At 42.8% G+C, this 18492-nt stretch overlaps 1 protein-coding gene across 1 annotated transcript in view; it reads left to right on the top strand.

The window, feature by feature from the left end:
- The window catches only part of btbd7 (BTB (POZ) domain containing 7), a 70814-nt gene extending 60703 nt beyond the window's left edge, over positions 1 to 10111 (top strand). Inside the window, exons 6-11 of the mRNA XM_063002353.1 lie at positions 872 to 1032; positions 1159 to 1302; positions 2616 to 2805; positions 4986 to 5164; positions 7026 to 7418; positions 8577 to 10111. Coding sequence (XP_062858423.1) covers positions 872 to 1032; positions 1159 to 1302; positions 2616 to 2805; positions 4986 to 5164; positions 7026 to 7418; positions 8577 to 9074 — 1565 coding nt within the window. The 3' untranslated portion in view covers positions 9075 to 10111. The remainder of the gene's footprint in view (positions 1 to 871; positions 1033 to 1158; positions 1303 to 2615; positions 2806 to 4985; positions 5165 to 7025; positions 7419 to 8576) is intronic.
- The last annotated feature ends 8381 nt before the right edge of the window (positions 10112 to 18492 follow it).

Genomic DNA, 18492 nt, shown 5'->3' with positions numbered 1-18492 from the left:
TTGCGGAGGCATGTGTCAGGCTATTTAAATAATAAGAGGCGAATGCTAACCGCTAACTTCAGGTATTTTAGAACCTCGTGGTTGACATTCTGTAGCTGCAATTTAAAAATAGAAAGAACGAATCCAAAATTCATTTTGTCTCCTATTAAATGCCTCACTGCAGCGGTCCCCAACCTTTTTTGCACCATGGACCAGTTTCCTATAAGATATCATTTCACGGACCGGCGGGGGCGGGAGGATTTAAAATAGAATGACTGTACTGCTCACAAACGAGCTTTTTTCGCTGCAACGAGACGCTGCTTCCACCTGGGGGTGATATGAGACGATAAACATCCATGTGTTGGAAATGAAAGCAGTGTTTTCATCGCTGATGTAGTGATCTCTAATTATTTATTCTTTCTGTGCGGCCCGGTAATAAATGACCTACAGACCGGTACTGGTGGTTGGGGACCACTGCCTTACTGGGTAAACAGTGCTGTGAAAAAGTATTTGCCCCCACAAGATTTCTGATATATTTTTTTCTATTTTATTTATGCATTTTCTCCCTAATTCTTTTTAGCATAGCCAATTAGTCTTCCTCTGTTGGGGATCTCAATTGCCTCTGAGGAGGGTATATTCACCCCACACCCCCTCCAATGTGTGCCCAGTCCTTCGGCCCCTTCTGTATGTGTATGTATGTTTTTTTTTTTTTTTAAATGGAGTCTGCTGCAGGCCAGGGACTTAATACCTGTAAGTGTGTGAAGACCTGAGCTCCTGATTCTCATTCTCCAGACTCCAGATTAGTTTTTATGCTATAGAGCGCTGACGAGATGAATGGTGCCTTCTTGTAGTTTGCTGAACTATTCTTTGTGTGTGTGTGTGTGTGTGTCAGAACCCAACCTGTTGAGTGGCACAGCTCACAGTGTGAATAAGCGTGGAGTGAAGAGGAGGGATCTGGACGTGGAGGAGCTGAAAGAGATTCTGTCCCCTCTGCTGCCGTGTGTGCGCACAGAGCACATTCTGCCCACCAACAGCGAGGTCCTCTCCGACACGGTGAGTGGGCTGGCGTGACTGATCAGGTCTGCTGCACGTGTATCATCGGTCACGAAACACACACGTAAAGCTTCTTTCTTTACTTTTGGTGAAGAGGTAACACTGACTCTCTTTGTCCTGTACCAGCTGAAGCGTGGGCTGATCAGCACGCCGCCCTCAGACATGATCCCCATAGTCGAGGGGGGGAAGGCCAACGCCTGGCTCAGGCAGAAGAGTGCAGGCATCTACGTGCGCCCTCGACTCTTTACTCCCTATGTGGATGAAGCCAAGGTGACCTTATTACTCTATAATTGCTTATAACAACCCTGAAATATACACAGTAACCCTACATATACATTTACACATGTGCATTATTAATACATTCCCCATATAGACCAAGAAATAGTATTAAAATACCTCCTTTGAGAAGGCTTCTCACAAGACTTTGAAGTACGTCTGTGGGAATTTGTGCTCATTCAGTCGAAAGACCATTTGTATGGCTGCGCACTGATGTTGGTCAAGAAAGCCTCACTTGATGTTCCAGTTCATACCAAAGCTGTTCAGTGGTGTGAGGTCAGGTCTCTGTGTGTCTTTATAAAGCTTACTGTGCTCAGGGACAGAAAAGGGCCTTCCCTAAACTGTTAAAAGCATACACTCTCCTCTACATATTTAATTTATTACATCTGGGGCGGCACAGTGGCTAAGTGGGTAGCACTGTCGCCTCACAGCAAGAAGGTCCTGGGTTCGATCCCCAGGTGGGGCGCTTTGGGTCCTTTCTGTGTGGAGTATGCATGCTCTCCCACGTGGGTTTCCTCCGGGTGCTCCGGTTTTCTCCCACAGTCCAAAGACGTGCAAGTGAGGTGAATTGGAGATACTAAATTGTCCAAGACAATTCGATATAACCTTGTGAACTGATGAATCTTGTGTAATGAGTAACTACCGTTCCTGTCATGAATGTAACCAGAGTGTAAAACATGACGTTAAAATCCTAATAAACAAACAAACAATATTATATCTGTTAGCAATTGTTGTGGCTGAAACACATGAATTCAGAATCAAGAAGGCACTAGTTTTGTGTTTAGCTGTGAGGCTAATGTTGCTAGAATATGGTTAGAGGCACAGCAGAAATGTGCTAACATGACCTCATAAACATTTTCTCAGGCTGCATTTGTGAGATCAGTGGCAAAAAAAAACCATCTTGCCTCTGCGTTACCTTAAGAGTCTGCACCGCACAGATTCGCCGCTTTGACACACAGTTTTTACAGCTTACTGCTGTGCTCAAAGTTCAATCTGATAAAATTGCGATCTAGTTTTCCGCTGAACTTTTTAAAGGGCCGTGAATGAGACAGTTTGTTTATTTTGAGTAGACCGGAGCGAAGCACAGACATGACGGGGAGAAACTGATTCTCAAAGGACTCCCACTGTTTAATTCAACTTAAAATTAGAATCATGACACTGTAAAAAATGACAGCATGCAGACTAGTGAGCTGTGAAATAGGGAAACTGGGTGTGTAACTGGGTTACTGAGGTAAATGAAGAACTGTAACTTAAGCTTTTCATATTTACTAATAACCCTGACGTGGAATTTGCTTTGTGTTTGTTAGGCTGTTCTGGATGAGATGATGGTGGAGCAGACAGATCTGGTTAGGCTGAGGATGGTTCGCATGTCCAATGTCCCAGACACGCTCTACATGGTCAATAACGCAGTACCCCAGTGCTGTCACATGATTAACCATCAGCAGATGAGTGGCAGCCAGACAACCCCACCCTCAGTGGTGGCCAATGAGATACCAGGTGGGTAGAGCCGGTGTTTACATTTACAGCATTTAGCAGACGCTTTTATCCAAAGCGACTTACACACAGTGACAGTATATTGTCTAAGCAATTGAGAATTAAGGGCCTTGCCTAAGGGCCCAACAGTGGCAACCTGGCAGTGGTGGGGCTTGAACCAGCAACCTTTGGATTACTAGTCCAGTACCTTAACCGCTAGGCCACAACTGTCCCACTTTCAGATCGCATGTAATTGTTGACGCCCCAAAAAGTAGGCATATTGGAAGTATGGCGTAAGCACTGGCGTAAAAGAAGGGGTCCGCAAGGACTACGCACACGTCGGAGGGGGCGTGAGCAGGCTAATATACCCTCCTCGAATGCACCCCCCAGCAGCGGAAGACAAATTGACTAAAAAAATGAATTAGTTGAGATTCGAACTCAAGAGCTGGAGATTATAGCAGCGGCGGGCTAGCATGTTTTACTGCTGCATCACCTGAGCACCTACCTGTTATGTTTACATTTACATTTTTGGCATTTTGCAGACACTTTATATCCAAAGCGACTTGCATTGAGAATTAAGGGCCTTGCTTAAGGGCCCAACAGTGGCAACCTGGCAGTGGTGGGGCTTAAACCAGCGACCTTTCGATTACTAGACAAACAAAAATGTTTATTATGATTATTGTAGTTGTATATCAATCAGCCATAACATTAAAACCACCTCCATGTTTCTACACTTACTGTCCATTTTATCAGCTCCACTTACCATATAGAAACACTTTGTAGTTCTACAATTACTGACTGTAGTCCATCTGTTTCTCTGCATGCTTTGTTAGCCCCTTTTTATGCTGTTTTTCAATGGTCAGGACCCCCACAGCAGGTATTATTTGCGTGGTGGATCATTCTTAGCACTGCAGTGACACTGACATGGTGGTGGTGTGTTAAACACCTCACTGTCACTGCTGGACTGAGAATAGTCCACCAACCAAAAATATCCAGCCAACAGCGCCCCGTGGGCAGCGTCCTGTGACCACTGATGAAGGTCTAGAAGATGACCGACTCAAACAGCAGCAATAGATGAGCGATCGTCTCTGACTTTACATCTACAAGGTGGATCAACTAGGTAGGAGTGACTAATAGAGTGGACAGTGAGTGGACACGGTATTTAAAAACTCCAGCAGCGCTGCTGTGTCTGATCCACTCATACCAGCACAACACACACTAACACACCACCACCATGTCAGTGTCACTGCAGTGCTGAGAATGATCCACCACCTAAATAATACCTGCTCTGTGGGGGTCCTGTGGGGGTCCTGACCATTGAAGAACAGGGTGAAAGCAGGTTAAAAGGGTATTTAGAGAAACGGACGGATGCTTCTATATGGTAAGTGGAGCTGATAAAATGGACAGCGAGTGTAGAAACAAGGAGGTGGTTTTAATGTTATGACTGATCAGTGTATATGTTAGTGGTATTTATTATTCATATAAAATCTAAACATGCAGATAACTGAGTCCTGTATCATGCGGTTCAGTTATTGCCCTATAAAAGTAAAGGCTAGTGTAAAATGTTTTCTATTTAATACTTAATCACATTTTACTGCTCTTTTGTGGGTTTGGCTTGTGGGTGGAAATCAGAACCTTGGCTGCAGGCAGGATTCTCTGTGATCGTAGGTTGTGGATCTGCAACTCAGCATCACACTACAACAGATTTTAACCCCTTATGTTTGTTTACACTTGACAAATCTTTGACTTACTATCTAGTAATTACAGGGAAATAAATATAACAGCATGAATCTAATATAGCAGAATGTGGTGAGGACTGGAAAGTGTGAAACCCCGGGTGTTTATAAAAAGGTAAAGAGAAGCTGGGAGTCTTAAGAGCATCTTTAAACTTTAAAGCTGAAATTACAGTTGCTTTCTAGAGATTTCTTTGGCATCTCATTAATAGAGACCTTGAAAAGTCCACTCTTCTCCTAAGTGAACCTTTACTTCACCGTCCCACCAAAGTCACATTCTGATACGTTCTGCTCCCATGGGGCGTTTTGTTCCCACACGTCATTATGAAATTCATAATTCTGTCAAACGGACAGATGTGAGATGTGTTATTTCATTTACTTGATGTGTGTGTGTGTGTGTGTGTGTGTGTGTGTGTGTGTGTGTGTGTGTGTGTGTTTTTGTTTGTCTTTCTCACCCTCTCTCTCTCTCAGTGCCCAGGCTGGCAGTGGTTAAAGAGATGATACGCCGGTTGCATGAGTTGCGGCACACAGAACAGGTACAGCGGGCGTATGCGCTGAACTGCGGTGAGGGCGCCACCGTCAGCTACGAGCTGCAGATTCGAGTGCTGAGGGAGTTCGGGCTGCCAGACGGAGCTGCAGAACTGCTTCAAGTACTAAACATTACATCTTCTTACCACAGGAAATAAAGATTGCTAGATTAACCAGATAGTATGTCATTTAGGTGCATGAACCGCCTTACTAATACTCAAGGTACTAATATTTACAATACTGTAATACAGAAAGCTGAAAAGTGTAACCAAAAGTATGTAAACACCCTTTTCAACTAGTGACATCAAACAGCAGTGTCACCTTCATAGACGAGCGTTGACACAGCAAGTTTGATTCATTTTAAAGCGTTTCGTTGTGGATGCATCTAGAAGCAGCACCAACTCACCCATGAAGCAGTAAGGCCATCTAGAGCTGAAGTACAAAACTTTTATTGTAATTACAACCATCACTACATAATTCCAAACTGTTTTTGAGGATTGGGTTTTTAAGATTACACAGCCACACCCATGCATTACCTTGCTAATACTGCATGTGACTCTTCTACTACCGGGATCCTTTTACTACTACCTCATATTTCTTATTTGCAGATTCATACATATTTCATGCCTGTCCATATGTACAATTAAAGCATTGCACCTTGCATACTTTCTCCACTGGACTACTTCCTATACACCGATCACGCATAACATTATGACCATTTTCCTAATATTGTGTTGGTCCCCCTTTTGCAGCCACATACGCAACAAACTGTGATGCTCTGTGTATTCTGACACCTTTCTATCAGAACCAGCATTAAGTTCTTCAGCAATCTGAGCTACAGTAGCTCGTCTGTTGGATCGGACCACACGTGCATCAATGAGCCTTGGCCGCCCATGACCCTGTCGCCGGTTTATCACTGTTCCTTCCTTGGACCACTTTTGATAGATACTGACCACTGCAGACCGGGACACACCCCACAAGAGCTGCAGTTTTGGAGATGCTCTGACCCAGTCCCTCGTCAAACTGGCTCAAGTCCTCACGCTAATGCTGCTTCTAACATCAACTCTGAGGATAAAATGTTCACTTGCTGCCTAATATATCCCCCCCACTAACAGGCTCACTTCACCTGTCAGCGGTCATAATGTTATGCCTAGTCGGTGTACATCTATTCTATTTCCTTAGTAGAGCACACTGAATCTCGCTGTTCTTGCACAATGACAATGAAGGTATTCATATTCGTACTCTGTTAGTTGTAACAGATGAATATTGGGTTTGGTTATCATCAGCTATCAGGATAGCAGAAAGCTATAGTTAGTAAGAAGGTCTGGACTGTTTGCTGATGATTTGTGATACACCCATTAGTAAAGTGTGGGAATGTTTGAATTCTATAATATTATTTTAGCTCATTTGGTTAATACAAGCCCAATTCCCAACATATTGGCACAGTAGGAATGAAAAAAGTGAGAGCACTGTTTTATTCAACCAGTGCAAAATGCAAGGTATGTAATGTTTCAAATAATCAATTTATTATTTGCTGTATTCATACACACACATTATATAATATTTGGTGGCTGCGGCAATGAACTGTGTTTACTGATGCGTTTTCTAAAGTAATTTTATAGTAGTGCTTTAAGAAATAATGATTGTTTTTGTCTTGCCCTTTATGTACAAAGATTTTTTCTGCATTTTCTAACTTTTAAAACTCTTTGCAGTCATGCATTGAGAAACGTTATTCATAATCTGTTGTGCAATCTGTTGCTCACACACGTTTTTGGCAAATAATTGAAACTGAGCTCATCCTTGCTTCTTTTGTCAGTTTTTTAGCAAAAAAAATTTGTAACATTCCTTAATATTCCCATTTAAAAAAAAAAACTTATGAATAAGTGAAGAACTAATAGGGTAAAACATTAAATATATGTTCTTTGTGTATTTCATTATAATACCTGTATTATATAAATAAAAATGTCATTTTCTGTTCATTAGAACCCGCACAAGTTCTTTCCGGACGAGCGCTTCGGAGACGAGAGTCCGGTCCTGGCCCTGCGTCAGTCTGCACGCTCTCGGGTCAACAGCAATCCAGCGGTGGAGAACATGTTCACAGACCTGCAGTCTATGATGGGCCTCCACCCGCCGCTGCCTCCACCGCCTCCGCCGTATCACCCGCCCACAGCACAGCAGATCAGAAGTGGCTGGAGGCCTCGAGTGGGCACCCAGCAAGCCGCACGCTCCTTCTCGTACTCCTGCAATCACTCGCTGCTCCCCACACAGGCCTCCGCTAAAATAGGCAGCCCTATTTACCCCGCCACAGTGTCCAAGGCCGCGCCACCAGACTGTACCAACCCGCAGGGGAGGAGCCTCAACCCAAACAAAAAAGGAGTAAGTAAAGCCGTTGTGAGGTGTGGATCATGTTTTGTGTGTATGTGCTTTAGTTTATAAAGGTAAACAAACTGGCGAGGTTAAATATTTCCTTATTTCCTCTTCTTTATTGATTATATTTAAATAAATAGAAGTAGTGAAAAGTTTTAAAACATTCCACAATAAGCAGGTAAACTGGTAACAGGTGAGAAAATCATGATTGGGTATAAAAGAAGGATCCACTAAAGGCTCAGTTTTTGCAAGCAATGATTAATCATGGCTCACCACTGTGTGTCGAACTTCACGATAGAATTGACAAACAGTTTAAAAAGAGCATTTCTTCAAAAAATGTAATTTAGAATCTCATTTAAGCTTCTTTTATTTTAACAACAAACTGTACGACATAATTCTCAAGTGCTCCATATTAAACAGAGTGCAGCACGTGTTCATGGTGTTCCGTACACAAAGCAAAGTGCTTCAACTTATAGCAGAAATACAATAGTTAGATGTAGCCACGTCTCATTAAGTCTAACATACAGTAAAGACAGATTAAGCCCAGATTCTAACCTACACATTCACTCAAAACATACATAAATTTCTAAGCAATGTAAACACAGTGGTAAGTGTTTCACATGAGAAGCTTTTTGCGCTTTGATCACCGCAGCGACTGCAAAAATCGTGAGCCCAACGCATCAAAGTGTGCAGCGAGTGTGAATGCGCCCTAACTGAACTCGCTAAGTTCGATATTGTAAAAATATTTAGGGAATCTACAGAAATCTCAGTCCATGTTGGGCGGAACGGAAACCACTGAGTACAAGACAACATTGCATAAGAAACTGCCATTCTACTGTGATAAATAAAGCCACATAGGCTATGTACACTTTTATAAAGTCAAAGATATTCTAAAAATCTTTGCAGCAGTAATATAGGAAATTATTTTTAAAACAAAACATGATGATGGATAAAAAAAAATAATGAATCTCGGATGTCATTCGTCTCTCAAGTGATTTAGGATGGACTTGATATACTAATAATGATATACTTCACAAGTTGCACCAGGTTAAATATATTCTAGAAATCTTAGCTATTTTTCTCAAGGTTTCATCTTTGCTGGATGTTCTGTATCCAGATGTTGTCATTTTGTGATAATGATTTTTTTTACTTGTGTCTTTTCACCAGCATATGGAGCCGGTCATCAACGAGTTCATGCCGGATATCGCCATGGGGGTATCAGCCATGAGTCTGAAGGATCGGCGCCTTCCCGAGGTCACCATGGAGGTGGAGGGTCATGACCCGCACTCTCACATCTCCACGGCACCCACCATCTCTCAGTGCTTCTCCAGCCGCCACCCGCACTCCTCCTCCCGCAAGCGGCACGCGGCCGAGCCCAAACCCGAAGGTCCTCAGCACACACACTTTCCCGACCTGTACGAGCTCTACACACACGGCCGGAACGAGGGCACGCACAGACTCCACCCGGCCCTGGGAGCCCAGTCGGGTCAGAGAGTCCAGCCTAAAGCAGAGACAGATCTGACATGTGGCCTTAGCCCCGATTCTGAACCGTATGACGAATGGAACCCGTCTCGAAGGGCTGCTGCTGGGATGGGAGAAGAGGCTGGTAGAGAGCGCAGGTCACCTAACAAACACGAGTACCTGTACAGGAAGTCCGCACTCTGACCTTTAGAGAAAGAATGTTTCGTGCTGCAGGACTGCGCAGGTCCTGCACTGTCCACGCTCACTGGATGAGCCACGCCGGACCTTTTTAACCAAGAACTCGATGCACAATCTGTTAGATTTTGGTTCATGCATGAATTTTAAAGCCTTAAAGGAGTGCTTGGTTATGCTGGGTGCTAAGAGAGCAGAAGATTCTATAGATTCTAGGTTTTCAATGCTGTCAGATCTCGAAGCAGCATTTAGAAAACACAGAATGCATGGATTAGAAGCTTGCAAGACCTGACTTGATCTCTTAAAAAGAATACACATCTGGAGATTATTTGGCCGGATAAATACAGCTGTAAAATCATAAGCTTGTTTATCGGATAACCGTTGACTATGGACGGCTATTTGTTCACGGAAATTGGCAAAATCCCCAGTGCATCCCTAGTGCGAAGGTACCATTAACAAGGTGTATACGTTTGGGTTTTAGAGAGACATGCTGCCATCAAGGTGACGTCTTCTGTCCGTGGTTATTTCAGTCATTTGCATGCACAGAGCCACACCCTGATCTCCTCCACTCCCTGTACAGGCGCCTTAGGCTACTAACCAGGGTACTTGTTGCACAGCGACGAAGACCCGGCCAGTCTTTTCCCACCCAGCAGACTTTTAATGGCCAATTTTGTCTGCTACAGGCACTGCCAATTGTACTCGCTAGGGGGGCGCCCAGTTGACCGGTAGCAGTGCTGAGGTTTGAACTCGGGGAGATTAGAATCCCAGCACTGGTGTGAGCACTGGTGTGCTAGTGAATTATCCCGCTGCACCACCTGGGTGCCTTTCGTGTATTTGACTAAAATTATTCAATTAAAATGTTACCATGGATAGAAGTTAAAACCCAACTACAGTGTAACATAGCTGTCATTATTTACCACGTGTGCAGTATCTACGTTTAGGAAAAGACCAACCCATTGGTGTCACCCATGGGAAAGCATGTGAAAAGGACATCAGACCTCTCCTATATAACTGAATCTAACAGTACAGCTATTTCTAAAACTTCTAGATAAGAGACTCTCTTGCTGTCTAAACTTTTGCTTTTTTGCTTGTTTGTTTGTGGCTTGAATCCCTTTATTGGTTAAACCTAATCCCTTTACTTTAGGGGTTTTAGAAGACATGTGGGCCTTTTATCATCTCTCCAGATGTGTATTCCGGTTAGAAGATCCTGTCCGGTACTGCAGGACTATGAGCGCTGAATCAGCAGTTGACTTGTCTGTTCTGTAACCTGTTTTTTTGGGGTTACTGACAATCAGCATAGAAATGAAAGCTTCAGACTCCCCAGCGACTTAGCAATGCAAAACAGTCACTGTGCATTTCCATGCATTTATTTCTCTGCCTTTGTTCTTTATAGCAGGAGAGAAGAGAGATATACTATATAGATATACTATAGAGGTATACATATTCCTGTACGCAGATGTACGCAGTGATTTTTCCTGAGAGAGAATATTGGAAATGGATCCTGACATCCAAGACACAAAGATTTCTTCTATTTTGAAGGTAGAAAGACGGTAAACACAGTAAATACCTTCTATAATCCCAAGCAGCTGGCTTGCTCATGAGGCTGAATATTTTTGTTTTTCACATTTAACTCTAAAGCAAAGTGCACTTGATGTACTTTGTATTTTTATTCGCTTTGACTTATAATTGACTTATATTGACTATATTTTTGATATTCATGTGAAAAGCAGGTTTGTGCTGCTTTTATCTCACATACAGTAATACTGGCGCGCACGCACACACACACACACACACGGTGGCATTTAATATTGGTATATAAGTCATGAGATCAGGCTTCTCTCTTAGTTCCTCAACATTAAAGATGAAGGTCAGTCATGCAGATGAGAAGATGAGACGAAGGGTAAAGCAGGAAAGACGACGTTAACTGTTTGCTGATTAGCGGGTTATTAGAGAAGACTCGAATATCATCGTGAGTAATATAGAAAATCATTTACTGAAGCAAAACATGAGAGATCAGAAATGATAAATCTCTGACGTAATGAGACAGGAGACCTCGACGGTCGTGAGAGAGACCGAAGAGAGTGGTATAATACACTTCTGTAAATCCCAGTTTATACCAAACATAAATTTCCGCTGCAAAACGGACGTAGCACATTTTCTCTGGCTGGCTAATTATACCAGTAGCGTCCCCTGAAAGTGAATTAACACAAGATTGCCGTTAGTCACCTCAGAAAAGACAAAGGAAGAGATAAAAAAAAAGCAGACTTTTACTGTAGTCTATGAAAAAACAAGAACTAGAACAACTTTGGCCGCCGCTCAGGTGACGCAGCGGTAAAAACACATGCTGGAACCAGAGCTGGAATCTTGAATACATCGTATCGAGTCTCGGCTCTGCCTGCCGGCTGGGCTGAGCAGCCACATGAACAACGATTGGCCAGATGTTCAGATATAGGTGGGATTAAGCCGGATAGGGACTCTCTCATAACTGATGCAATTACGACCTCTGCTGGCTGATTGATGGCGCCTGCACAGAGATGAGAAAAGAGTGCTCTCAGGGTGTGTCTCTCCGTACACAACGCTGAGCTGCACTGCACTCGTCAAAGTGTAGGTGATGAGATGCATACTGCATGCTGCCCACGTGTCGGAGGGGGCGTGGGTTAGCTTCGTTCTCCTCAATCAGAGCGGGGATCGGCATTGGTGGAGAGGAAGCGTGACGCAATCGGGCAATTGGACGTGATAAAGGGAGAAAATGCATAAATAAAATATTTAAAAAAAGAACAACTTAGGCAAAGTAAAACCCTGTGCCTCATAAAACTGCACAATATGCTTAACAGTCTCAGAGCTGTTCAGTCACATGCACAGATCTTAGCGTGTTAATGTAGGTTTGCACTGGTGTGTTCAGTATTGCTGCCTGCTTTTGTGATAATGAACCAATTATTGTTAGCATTATTAGCATGTTGTTCCACGCCTCTTGGGTTTTGTCTTTTTGTTTGGCCAACTCTCCTGTAGTTGTGCTGTCATTCATTTATTTACATGCTGAGGGGAATTGCATTTCAGTCAAAGACTCAAGTAAATGGACAAGGAAGCAAACTCTACACCCCAAATTTATCATGTCTTCTGGAACATTTCAGTAACATGTTCCTTTAAGCATGGTACAATGCTATAAAGATGCTACAATTTGTGTGTATCCCAAAAAGCCAGTCTCCTCGTGGGCTGCATTAAATAACTTTATTAACCATTTACAGGGGTTTAAACACCATCTCAGTTTTCTTTCTTTACTTTCCTTATGGAAAATGAAAGAGAGAATCCAATGCAAGCATTTTAGGGTTAAGGGCCTTGCTCGGGGGCCCACAGTGGCAGTCCATTACCTTACCAACTGAGCTACCGCTGCCCAGATTGTGTGATCCATTATGGATATAAAGCCTTTATTTATCACTTGTACAGTACAGTGAAATTATTTTCCTGCATATCCCAGCTTGTATGCGAGCGCAGGGTCAGTCATTGTGTGCCGCTCCTTGCTCGAGGGCCCAACAGTGACAGCATGGCAGAGCCGTGATTTAAACCCATAAATTAAATAGATAGCCAATGATTGTCCAGTGCTAGATAGTACTGTGATATTCCAGTCACCCATAAACACACATTTGCGATGTTGCTATTAGGGATCTGTAGTTTTTGGCATTTCAGCATTCAGCCAACATAGCTGCACACATTACCTTTTGTTTTTTTGTTGGCTAGGAAGTTAAACCTCACTGGACAGTTTGAATCGAGGCACCTTTTTAGCTTGGGACGTCTCATACGGACAACTGTACGCTCTACCTCTGCTTACTGCTTTTCATTGACCTTATGAACAACTAAAGCCGTTTAAGATTTTCAACCCTTTTGAGCCTTATTTTAATTAGCAGCACAGACCAGCCGCTTCCTCTATATGCATTTAAACTCACTGAGCTCTTTATTAGGTACACCTACCATACAGATGAATTTTGTGGTTTACTGTTTGTCATTTGTTCTTCTGCTTTTTGTCACCCCGTTGTGCCCTGTTTATCAATTTCAAGTGAGCCAGATAATGAGAGGAGAATAGTGCACCAACCAAAGATTTAAAGCCAACAGCATCCTGTGTTCAGAAAGTGTCAGACACTAAAAGATTAGAGGCAGAGTCACACACCCACTGTGCATGAAAAGAAAGCAGCACTCATTGTGGGTGTACAGTCAGAGATTAGAGCTATGATTATAGCTTACAGAGTGTGTTCCTAATAAAGAGGCCTGTAAGATTAGTATTTAAAAAATCCCAACAACACTGCTGCACCTGCTACTTTGATACCAGAACAACTCGGTGCTGAAAATAGCCCACCCAAACATCATCTGAGTGGTAGGTGTCCTATAGGGGCCCCTGCGATTCATAAATGTGCCACAGATGAGCTACATTCAGTAATTGTAGGCCCACAAAGTGCATGTGTATGGTAGGGCCAGTGGACTAGTCATCAGAGGGCTGTCAGTTCTAGCCCCACCGACACCAAGTTGCCACTGTTGCGCCCCTGAGCAAGGCCCTTATCCCTCAATTGTTCAAATTAAGTTCAGTCATAATTGTAAGTCGCTTTGGATAAATATAGGTGTAGCTTATAAAATACCAAATACATGTACATACCAGCTAGGTGTACCTAATAAAGTGCTCAAAGAGTGAATATTTGTGCTGTCTGCTGCACTTTTAGGAAGAATGTGATCTCAGAGAAGAGTCAGCATAATGCAGGAGTGATGCTTGCTCCAAAGAAAGTACTCGATAATGTTTATATACATCATACAAACAAGGCTTTCATTCTTCCTCAGGTTCTGTTTCAGTGCAAAGTTCATGACTTTCATGTTTCTTCTGATGTCCTGATGCTGCGTTCAAACGATAAAACAGATCCAATACTCACATCCAGAGATAGAAATGTGCTCTGATCTGTGCTAGTGTCCTTCATTCTAATGCATGATCAGTGCAATACAGGTTACATCCCACACACACGACGTCTAAATACATCAGTAGATTGAATTATTATTAAATAGGATTTTTTAATCCAGTGTTGTTTCTGTATCAGGCGTTCGGTCTGTGAGCTTGTGTAACACGTCAGCCATGGCTGGGAAATATTTCCGGCTGTCTTGATGAAGGCCTGTTTGCAGTGTGTAAATAACAAGCTGCTATGACCTCTAGTAACCCTGAGACTCTCACAGCATCTGTCCAACTCGATTAGCTGCTAGAAACTCTCAGAATCTGGTCTGAATCTCTCTCTCGTATGTTTTTCGGGACTGCCTTGTGTTACCTCTCGTCCCGTCACCTCTCCCTGCTCTGCATCTGTGTGTTCTGTATGATGTGTTGACTGTAAATATGTTCACTGACCCTTTCGTGTTTGATGTAATGGGATCTCGCATTGACCTTACACAGATTTGAAACTCGCAGAGCCGCTCAGGCCTAAAACAAGCTAAGCTAAGACGAGTCTTTAATGAGTATCTGGGTGCACTGTGACACTGATCAGGATATTGTAGTTACTGAAGGGAAGTGAGTGCATTGTTACCTCTTACATTTACATTTTAGGCATTTGGCAGATGCTTTTATCCAAAGCGACTTACAGTTGTGACAGTATACGATTGAAGCAATTGAGGGTTAAGGGCCTTGCTCAAGGACCCAATGGTGGCAACCTGGCAGTGGTGGGGCTTAATCCAGCAACCTTTTGATTACTAGTCCAGTACCTTAACCACTAGGCTACAGCTGCCCTATTGATCATCTAAACATGTCTCAATTTTATATACGGCTAAACCCAAAAATTAGAAAGGCGTGTCCGCATACTTTTGGTCATAGGGTGAGATTTATTCTAATTGTTATAGGTAATGGAGCCACCTAATCAGACCTGTTAGTATTTGGGACCATAGCAACCCTGCATTAAACCATCTCTACCCAGTTTAAATCAGTAGTAGTAGAGTAATTGGCAACACAAACCAGCTTGTGCCGGTCTGTACTCTTTCTAACTGGGTTAAATATATCGTACATGATGTTCCTCTGTTGGTTTGCTGTATTTATTTACCTCTTGCGATTAGCAACAAGTCTCACAGTTTTGGCTCAGATCTACACTGGCGCCTGTTCATCGTTTATTATTCCTACCAGCTAATGACAAACCAAGATGTGCAACAGCAAAATTGCACTGGCGTCCTTGTCCCTAATAATTAAACATACAAGAAAACTGTGGAAGCTATTTATTTCATAGCCATTCCCTGACTATTGATGGTCAACACACTTGTTTCTCTTTTTTACAGTGTGAGATTAGGCTAATTTTTTGAAAGGTGTATTTCCTTACTTCTCTTTAACAAGGGACTGAGTGGTGGGGACTGAGTGGTGGGGACTGAGTGGTGGGGACTGAGTGGTGGGGACTGTAGTTAATACATTCTTAGTCAGAAGGTCTGGTACCCCAGTCAAATTCCATATTTAGTCGAATATCTAGGTATAGGGCGGCATGGTGACTAAGTGGGTAGCACTGTCGCCTCACAGCAGAAAGGTCCTGGGTTCGATCCCCAGGTGGGGCGGTCCGGGTCCTTTCTGTGTGGAGTTTGCATGTTCTCCCCGTGTCTGCGTGGGTTTCCTCTGGGTGCTCCATCCAAGTGAGGTGAACTGGAGACACTAAATTGTCCAAGACAATACTACCGTTCCGAGTAACTACTGTTCCTGTCATGAATGTAACCAAAGTGTAAAACATGACGTTAAAATCCTAATAAACAAACAAATAAGGTTAAAAAAGATTACCTCCGCGGAATGATGTGACATGTGCAAAACATGACCCAAATTATTTCACCTTGAAGGGCGGCTCGATGGGTAGCGCTGTTGCTTCACAGCAAAAAGGTCCTGGGCTCGATTCTCAAGTAAAGCGGTCCGGGTTCTTTCTGTGTGGAGTTTGCATGTTCTCCCCGTGTCTGCGTCGGTTCCCTTCGGGAGCTCCGGTTTCCTCCCACAGTCCAAAGACGTGCAAGTGAGGTGAATTAGAGATACGAAATTGTCCATGACTGACGTTAAAAACTTGAACTGATGAATCTTGTGTAATGACAGGACATTAAGTGTGTAAAACATGACGTTAAAATCCTAATAAATTAATAAATCACCGGAAATCAAGCTTGGCTGTCCAAACCTTTTGCATAAGACTGGGTTTAATAAGAACATTTACAATAATAAAAGACCCGACACCTTTTTCGTATGATTCTCCACTCGCCACTAATCAGATCTGATCACTAATCAAAAATAGGTAGCTGCTGTGTCCCAATACTAAACTGGAAGTAAAAGTAGCCACCATGAGTAGTGTACTACCCTTATGTAGCCTGTTTATTATCGGAAATCAGCTACTAAAACATCAAGTATTCAATGTACTTCTAGTCTGAGGACGTGATGAGCCCTCTTCTACTTTAAAGACCTGAGTCATCAAACTATAACATCATTTTACTTTTAGAATGAAATCGCAAGGCTTTAATCCTAACAGTCACCTGAAGAATTCAGTAACCAGTCTTTCCTGTTCAGGGTCACAGTGGGTCCTTGGTCTGTCCCATAAATAATAGGTGCAAATATGGAATGCAGCCTGGACGAGGCACCAGTGCAGCTTTATTACATTTCGGGGTCGTGTTGATGGTGTAGTATTTGTTATAGAGTTGATTATGAAGTGGAAAGTCAGACTTGATGACCATATTAATTCTGCATATGATTTTGATAGATCATCAGAATAATTTCTGGTGTGTGTTGTGATTGCCGTGTGTGTGTGTGTACTGTGTGTGTGTACTGTGTGTGTGTACTGTGTTTGTGTACTGTGTTTGTCCTCTTGTCCCTGTCTCTTCTCGGTCTTTGCACATAGATGGTCTTTACGGAGACACCACACCGATTCTTAACCCTTGAAGTGTTATTTTTGCATGGCTTCAGGTTCGACAGCTGCATGACTGAGTTCAGTAAAGGTTTGTGTAAGGATGTGAGGGTGATAATGAAGTATTTGCAGACGGTTGAATTAATCGCGATCTCCAGATTCCTGCTTTTGCTTTCTCTCTCTCTCTGATGGAAAGTGCCTTTAGTGCCCGAGACTGGGCTTCCTCCTCACCCCTGTCTTATGCAAGCTATTTTTACAAGCCTATAGTCAACCAGTCTTTCTGATACTGTAGCCAATGCTCACTGTACATAGTTCTCCTGCTTTTGTTTATTCAAAGAATATTTTTCAAGATATCTTTTGGTACCTTTGAACAGAAGCCTTGGAAATGTTCTGATGTGTGTAAAGTGTAAAGATTTCTATATAAATATCTATATAACACATAAGTAATGGGCTGTATATACCAGGATCAAAGCTTTCTTTTAGATTCTTGTATGGACTTGTGAGAAGTGTTTATTTTTCTACTCTTCTCTGTGTGTGTGTGTGTGTGAGGGGGGGGAGGGGGGGGGGGGTATTGATCTTATATCTGCAATTAGATCTCTAACATCTTGAAAATAAACTGCTTTGACAGAAACCAGTTTTGTCTCCTTTCCTCACTTGTAACAACAGTATATTCCAGTTAAAGTAGCCCTAATCAGCTACAACATTAAAACCACCTCCTTGTTTCTACACTCATTGGGTGTGTTCGAAAAGCTAGCTCTCTCTCTACATAGACGCATTTTACGTCATCCTGTGCGCACTCCCGAGAAGGAGGCTGTTTGAAATATGAAGATACCTCAGAAGTGAGGATTTTAAGGCATCTAGGATTTCGATGTTATTTTGGCTCAAGAACGAGTCGCATCCGACGCTGCCTTAGTGATCGAGGCAATCCCAGAATTCATTGCGGGTCGGGCGCTCTTCTCTCACAGAAAAATAAACATGGCTGACGGGGCGGAGAAACGAATGGAGTTCTTTTCAAACGTAAATAAAATATTACTGATTTTTAACTTGTATAAACTTGTACCGAGTGTTTTTATTTGCAAGTTCGGGCTTGTCAGGAAATTTAACCGTTATCGGTACATGAAGGAAGATGTTATATTGACGTTAGCGTGCTGTGCTACCTCATCCATTGGTTTTTAATGGCAAGATGCTAAACCCGATGGAATCGCTGTCTAAGTAGTGTGTTCGAAAACCTAGTGAGCTGCCTTAGTAGAGAGGATTCTAATAAGTCAATGACTTATAAGGCAGGTTATTCGAACGCAGCAAGACAGCAAGGCAGCTCCCTAGGTTTTCGAACACACCCACTGTCTATTTTATCAGCTCCACTTACCATATAGAAGCACTTTGTAGTTCTACAATTACTGACTGTAGTCCGTCTGTTTCTCTGCATGCTTTGTTAGCCTCCTTTCACCCTGTTCTTCAATGGTCAGGACCCCCACAGAGCAGGTATTATTTAGGTGGTGGATCATTCTCAGCACTGCAGTGACACTGACATGGTGGTGGTGTGTTAGTGTGTGTTGTGCTGGTGTGAG

This window comes from Trichomycterus rosablanca, chromosome 9, assembly GCF_030014385.1.
Source record: "Trichomycterus rosablanca isolate fTriRos1 chromosome 9, fTriRos1.hap1, whole genome shotgun sequence".
Classification (NCBI taxonomy): Eukaryota; Metazoa; Chordata; class Actinopteri; order Siluriformes; family Trichomycteridae; genus Trichomycterus; species Trichomycterus rosablanca.
The sequence above is the reverse complement of the archived record's forward strand: the minus strand, read 5'-3'. Positions and strand labels throughout refer to the sequence as shown.